At 36.9% G+C, this 7,811-nt stretch overlaps 1 protein-coding gene across 2 annotated transcripts in view; it reads right to left on the bottom strand.

The window, feature by feature from the left end:
* Positions 1 to 1,842: 1,842 nt before the first annotated feature.
* Positions 1,843 to 7,811, bottom strand: part of LOC109541402 (DNA ligase 3) — a 22,265-nt gene continuing 16,296 nt past the window's right edge. For both annotated transcript variants that reach the window (XM_048670275.1, XM_048670274.1), the window contains 2 exons: positions 2,973 to 3,431; positions 1,843 to 2,634 (listed from right to left, as the gene is read on the bottom strand). In XM_048670275.1, the coding sequence (XP_048526232.1) occupies positions 2,376 to 2,634; positions 2,973 to 3,431 (718 nt within the window). In that variant the 3' untranslated portion in view covers positions 1,843 to 2,375. The remainder of the gene's footprint in view (positions 2,635 to 2,972; positions 3,432 to 7,811) is intronic.

Genomic DNA, 7,811 nt, shown 5'->3' with positions numbered 1-7,811 from the left:
CGAAATTAGCAGGTAAGCCAAAATTACTGCAACGCCTTCAAAGGTCCTCACAGCACTGCAGGTACAAGTTTTTAAGTTTTTAAATGTGTCATTTACAATTGCACCAAAAGAGTGAGCAATAGTGGTATGAGATTCCATTACTTTTAAATATTCGTAACGACTAGTTAGTTTTGGATTCAATACTAGTTACTTCGGATCAGTTATTCAAGTACTCGATCTAGTCGTTAATCTTACGAAAGTCGAGGGCCCATGTTGGTATATCATTTCCTTCAGATTTGTTCCACGGCCTCTTTAATCATACAAACCGTATGGAACCCTTGAATTTATGATTCCCCTAATAGATATCCTATTTACGTCTAAGAGTAAATAAACAGACCATTTTTAAGTCAATTGTAAATTCTACTCCCTTCATTTCATTCGTCATTTAGAACCCTCACGGTTGTCAATACTGGCACTTTCCCACATAAATTGTCCTTTTTCAAGAATTTTGGAAAGCAAGTTTTTAACTCGGTGAAGCCAGATGCCACACATCAATAAATTAGTTGTGGTACAGTAGTAATACAGTGCGACAATTATCAATTTTAATAAACGTCTTTTTACAAATATGCATTTTTTAAATAAGTTGCAATTATCAAGTGAAATTTTATATTATAAATTTAAATGTAAAAAGAAAAAACATAATTCAAGATTACAAAACGGCAACGGGCAACGCTGTTTTTACTGATTAGGAACGACCGACGTTGAAAATCGCGCGAAAACGTAGCGATCGGTATCGGTATTTGGTACTGGCACTCACTAGTTACCAGTCACCAGTTACTTCTAGTTACTAGTTAGTCTGAGGAAATACGAGTAGTAACGTATTCGGATTCGGACTCAAAAGTTAGGATGGGTGATCTGGTTTTCTGAGAACAAATACTGATTACTTGAATTCTCGTTTGATAGCTTGGTTTCAATATTTGTTACTTCGAATTCGAACGAGTAAAAGGAACTCGATTAACTATTAGTTAACTTTTTTCCTACCACTAGTGAGCAAGCTCTTTCGAGCTGAACAAAGGGAGCTTTGTATGTCAGTAAATCGATCACATATCGTGAAACAGATGATCATGTGAGTTATTAATAATATGTGACATATAATATTGCCCAGATTATAACACACAGCACGTTATCGATAATCAGCCGCCAGTCGTGCGACTCTAAGTTATTCACCGAACGCAGGTCTTGTTAGAGCTCAGTAAAAACCCATATTCAACAAAAGAAGGGACCCCGGCTAAAGAAGATATTCAGGGAAGACCTGGATTTACCAGAAGTGGCAAAATGCCATCAGACTTCTCAAGGCGAAGCTAGAGGAAAGGAAATTTCGAACAGACGTTGTGGAATATGAAACTGATACACAATCCGACGCAGCCAAGGAGAACAGTCCAAAAGCACGGACTCCCAGTCCCCTCTATGGGTAAGCCATTCACCACCACTGAAAACTGAAGGATACTTTTTTCGTTTCGGGTAGCAGCACCAGCGATGCCATCCCCAGGTAATCTATGCTAAACTACAGGGGCAATTCGCTAATCCACAGCAGGAACAAAAGAAGATGATACTCCGCCAGAAGAACAAATAGAACGAGATAACCAAATGACTTATCTGCCACGACATCAATTACGCGATAACTCAAAAGCAACCATCTGACAATAAAAACTAACCCTGAACATTTACACATTGATTTAAAAAAGTTGTGCTCAGTTCAAACCTTAATGAAAATGTTACAAATGCTGATATGTTGCTTCAAAGCCTATGCCAATTTCTTAAGAAACAATAGAAATCGCTGAATACAAAAAAACAAAGTCCAAATTCAAGAAAAGAAAAGTTTATTTACATAAATACACGCGGTAAACAGAAACGGTATATTAATTTTAGAGAATGAGAGTGTTTACATAAATATTGATTTTGTTGTGAAGGCGTTAAGCATAAAAGTATTATTTCCACTTGTGGATCAGAACAGTAGAGCATTAGATGGATATGTTACCAGAACAGTCTTATTACCTGCTCCTGATTTGATTAAGGGCAGAAATTAAAAAATCGAAACAGTTTCAAAACTCAGTTTAAATACTGACATAAAATATAATTTTCTGTTTCTGCACCTAACTCGTAAAATCACGGTATTAATAGAGCAAATTCATGAAATTTGTAAATGGAACTGAACGGATCATCTACTTTTAAATCATCTTAGTTTTAAAAAAATATTTAAATTTAAAAATCACGGAGATTAGGTAGTTATAATTTTCATTAAAATTATTTTCGAACCAAAGGCGTCTTGAATTTAGACAAAACTGGAAAATTGACCTAATTTTATAATTACATTCTATGCTATATGCATAACACTGCTACAACCTATGAAATAGTTCATTGTGTTTCATCGCCTGAATATTATTATATGTCGGTTTCCATTTAACCATATAACTTTCCATCGGCACTAAATTCTGGTTGTTTACACAATCCACCACCCATTTTATTTGTAAATGTTTAGAATTTTTTGGCCACATTTCGTTCACTTCCTTGATTTTATTACTAGAGTGAAATATATGAGTTGCTTCTTCTGCCTTCTCTGGTTTGAGAATTTCCCCACCGTAAGCAAAAAAATACCTAAAAAATATTATATTGATAGAATGCCTCTTAATATTTTTGCATTTCTTAAAGTAGTCAAAACAAGATATTTAACTTTTTCCACTCAATGTGTAAACAATTCGTCGATGTACTCTAGCGATGTCTGTAGAAAGATGTTTAAATGCAAAGTGTAATGCTTTAGTGCCTTTTAAATAAAGCATTTGTTTGCTAATATGGAACAAATAGCTTTAATGGCATTGAATTGCTAAAATTACTCTCAAATATGTACTTATTCATCAAAATTTTCCAATGCGTTGAACATTTTTCTTCATTTCTTTCAACCAATTTTCTTGTATTTATCATTTACACTTACGTACCTCTCAATTTCCGGATGGTCAGAATTAATGAATAGAGCTTTGATGGCTTCAAATAATATTGGTAAAGGTTTTTCCAATTTCACGATTGTTCCATCAAACTCCTCTTTGGTCTTAGTTGTCTTTGGTATTTGTTTGCTATGGGCATTTTTCTGCTTCAACTTATCGATAGCATGCGGTTCTTCCTTAATTTTTTTTGGTGAATTAGATGAAGCCGCAACACTACCCGACGCACCGCAAGATTCGTCCAACAACTTTCGTTTCTTGGGGGAACTATTAGTTGTATCAACATTTTCAGATGATATAGAGTGATCGTCAGTACAGGTTTCGTCGTTATATTCTTTCAAAAGAAGACTGACGTCGGTGTTTTCTTTGGAGTTTTTAAACAAAGTTTTTAACTCTGCTACATTCGTTGCCGTCTCCCACGTTTTATCGGTTCGTATTTTTGTTACTCGAGGGAACCTGGAATAAATATGGATTACAAATAAGAATTTTTGTTAGATATTCGTAACACAAGAACTAAACCATCTAAATTAATGTCTTTCAAATTATATTGGGTGTTAATTATGAGACGCGGTCAGCTGTAATCTAACTACTTCGTTTATACAGACTAATTCAGTGAATAGTGTCGTATATCCCTTTAAAAGGTTCTTCTTCTTCTTCTTTTTTAGCCTGTGTTCGTCCAATCCTGGACATATCTAGGCCTCTTCCAATGACTTCCATATCGATCTATCTTGGGCGGTTTTTATCCAATTCTTTCCCGCATGTCGCGGGAAGTCGTCTCTCCACCTTGCCTGCTGACGCCCTATGCTTCTTGTTGTTTCCCTTGGTCTCCATTGCATTAGTGTTTTTGTCCATTTTGAGTTATTTTGGGCCAGGTGCCCCGCCCACTCCCACTTGAGCTTCGCCACTCTTTCCACGACGTGACAGACTTTTGTCCTCCGCCTAATATCTACGTTTCGGATCCTGTCTCGCAGAGTTACTCCCAGCACTGCTCGTTCCATCGCTCTTTGGCATATTCGGAGACGGCTTGCGCTGTTCGCTGCAAGGGTGGCGGTTTCGAGTCCGTATCTTACCACAGGCAGGATGCAGGTATCGTACACCTTTTTCTTTAGGTATACTGGGATTTTTGGTAGTCGAAGTATGTAGTTAAGCTCCCCGAATGCTGCCCCGCTGAGGCCGATTCGTCTGGTAATCTCTGCGGTTTGATAACTTTTTCCGATTTTGATGTTATGTTCCAGATAAATGTATTCTTCGACTAGCTTCAAAGTATGGTTCTCGATGGTGACTCTCATGTTACATGACTCATGATTTTGGTCTTCTGTAGGTTTATTTTAAGACCAACAGCTTCGGAGACTACTCTGAGTTCTTGGAGTATCGTCGTAAGTTCGGCCGGATCGCTGCTAACGAGGACACACATTGTGTATTGATTGCGTATTGGACTTTTTGAGGCAGAATCATGGATTTTTTTGAATTGAAAGGAGCTAAGAGGAAAAGTAAAGGAAGCTTTTGTTTTGTGGGTGATGCGTCAAACAATGCTTCGGCAGACCAGGCCATGCTTCCGGAATAGACGGAGTGGTAAAAGCCAGGAGGTAGTGCAGGATGGGACAACTTAGAGCTTACTGGTGCTCCCCATCCCCCCGATAATTAGTTGGGTGGATGGTCCAAGAAACGAGTTTGGGGTTCCGTTTTAATAGCGGTTTCGGTCGGTTTTGGTTGAAAACGGCCTAAAGTGTGAAGGGCCAAAGGCGAAAGCAGCTAGGGGGGGCACCGAAAGGCTTAAAATCCATCACATGTAGCTGTTGCGGGGGCAAACTGCCCCGGGCAACGTTCCTTGGTAGAACGGCAAACTGGTTGACAAGCCTGAGGAGGCTGCGGTAGTGGACTGAGCCAGGAAGGCTTGTTCTATTCTATAACTTTCCCAATTAGATACTTTTTAGTTGTAGGTGGTCATTCGTTCCAAAGCCACTTCTAAATCCGGCTTGGTCCAGTGGTTGGTAAAAATCTAGCTTAGGTCTCAGTCTATTAGTAATTATTCTCATGAAGAGTTTATAGTGATATAACAAGCTGATAGGGCCGTAGTTTCCAATTTCTGTTATGTCTCCCTTTTTATGCAATATTTTCATGATGGCGTTATTCCATTGTTTTGATGTATTTCCTAAGAGGTATGCATCAGAGAGTTTTTAGGTACGTCATAACGCGTTTACCTGGTAGTTTTACCATTTCGCTTACAATGCCGTCTTCTCCAGGTGCTTTGTTGCTCTTCATAGGTTTCACAACTGACTCCACTGAACATTAAATAGTCACATAGTTTACCTTTCTTCGGTAGAATCTAATTCGACCAGATCTTTCCAATTATTAGACGTGCGGAAGCAAATTGGCGCTACTGTGCAAGCGAAAGCTATCGAAGAAAGTGAAGGTGGCCGTAGTACTGAAAGTGAAGGTAGCTGAAGACTTAATTTTGAAATTCATAAAATATATCTTCTTTGTTGACCAAATCGTTTAAATGGTTTATATAATAGACACGGGACCCAGTTGATTATTTATTACATGCTAGAGGTGTGCTAAACGGTATTTTTTTGGAATATGTTACAACATTGTAGTTTCACTTTGGTATTAGGTTGCAAAATACGTTTCCGAAGGTAACATGTTACTTTTTAAAGTGTGCGAAAGTGTTTAAAAAGCTAATTTTTATTTAAAAATGAATTTAGATTTAAGCATATTTTTTGTGTATGCTTTTTACTAAGTCTAGTTCTTCGCTCGGTTATGATAGCACCCGCTTTGGTCAATAATCTCTCGCATGGAACGGAAGTACCAATAAATCTGTGTTTTTTGTCATGAAACAAATTTGTCAGAATCTTGAAAAATTGAATAATCTTTCTCTTGTCTATCTTTTAACTGAACTTCCTCTGGTTGAAGGGCCACCACAGTTTTTGTAATAGCATTTGAATTATTTACGCGTGTTCCCAAGTCAACAATAACATTAAATAATCTACAGTACCCGCATGCGGTCTGACAAACCGATCCAAGACACAATCGGCCATTATGGGTCGAAATCAGAGTTTTCACAGAGATACTTTGCACAATCAGTTTCAGCAAATAAATTTCGGTCTGCCGTGAATTCCAGTCGCCGGCAATTTTACGACGTCCGGTGCCCGATTATCTATGGGCCTTTATAGACCCCAAATTCAATCAAACAAGTTTTTGTAAATAAGTGTGTATGTATGTATAAAAAGGCCAAGCGCTTTCGACAATTACGTATCTTTACGAATCTTTATGGACCTGTTCGCATATGGACTTGCTACTTATGAGAAGATGTTACTGCTTTGCTGTCTTGCTACAAGTTTGAGATGAGTATACCGCAATGTAAATGGCATCGGAGCTTTTGGTCTGCGACGAATCAGCGGGCAACTGTATCCTCGCGTAAGAGCTCAAAAAATTCTGAATTATATCTCCGACCACCGAAACTAAACAATATTTCGCTGTTTGGACCGATTATGGTTCCTGGAGAACTGAACAGTAATTATAGACGAAAGGTGATAAACAAAATCATCAACACAATGCGCAACTAAAAATATTTTTCGTTGACAAATGGTTACTTAAACTGCTGCAAATTTAATTAATAACGTCCAAAATATAAACCAGAAGGATATCACAATTGGGCAGGTCAAGAAACTTAGTTGTTAGTGCTTTTAGCGTTAGTTTCATATACATTGTCATTATTTTTACTTCTAGCTCAACAGGTTCAACAGGGTCGACTGACACTGACTATAAATTTGGGTACGTAATTTTACAATAATATTGTCTTGTATATTAACTCGTCTTTTATTCCCGTCCCGAGTTATCATGTTAAAGAGGTATCCAAAAGTAGAGGACTATTAAGTTGTGCGAAGGAGAAGCATTAAGTCTTAGCAAAGTGCAAATGGAGAAATATTCCAAATTACATGTGGCGTGCCACAAGGATCAATACTGAGCCCAACATTATGGAATGTTTTTTATAATGAAATTTTAGATACTAAGGTGGAAGAGGGCGTAAACTTAATAACTTACGCTGACTATCTCGCAATTGTAATAAATGCAAGAACAGAATCCCAAATTTATATATATATAAAAATGAATGTATGTCTGTTTGTCTGTCCATAAAAACTCCAAATTTAACCATGATAGCACCGAGCTACAAGGCTGAAATTCTGTATGTTTCTTTGTTTATTGGAGAGTAAGTTCGTGACAGAATTTCAACTTCCTAACTCTTTTAGTTTTTGAGTTAAAATATATTTTTACGGTGTTTCGGCACTGTCTCTTCATGTTCTATAACAAGCATTTAACTGCGGCCAGAAATAAATTTTATTTATCCATTATTTGCCTAAAAATATTCCTTTATGCATAATGCGCCCCCTTCATTCAAGAAACAACTAAATTCGCCACTGGGGTAAATCAATATGAAATGCGTTATTTATTGTAATGACGCCAAACTTTTAATAAGTTTGTTTCTTCTTAACAAAAGTTAAACTACTTTATTACGCAAGTGTTTTTTGCTTTGTTTTCTAAATATTTATCTTTCTTCATCTAAACATACTTATTTATATGAGTAATTTCTCAAAAACATCGATAATTACATCTTGCTGCATTTTACTTTCATATTTATTTTTTATAGTAGTTAAGATTGTATTTCAATAGAAGCCTAATCCCAGGTCAGACGTAATTAATTGCTTCTATCAAAATAATACGTAGTATTGTAAGTTATAATATATAATATTCATCGTTAGCGTCCCTGGTTTATGAAAACTGGTGTCAAGTTTAGCGGGTTTGGGACGGTGAACAGAAACTCTTTATTTTCTTGAA

Source organism: Dendroctonus ponderosae, unplaced genomic scaffold (assembly GCF_020466585.1).
Source record: "Dendroctonus ponderosae isolate FM_Combo_2020 unplaced genomic scaffold, Dpon_F_20191213v2 Dpon_F_20191213_1, whole genome shotgun sequence".
NCBI lineage: Eukaryota > Metazoa > Arthropoda > Insecta > Coleoptera > Curculionidae > Dendroctonus > Dendroctonus ponderosae.
The sequence above is the reverse complement of the archived record's forward strand: the minus strand, read 5'-3'. Positions and strand labels throughout refer to the sequence as shown.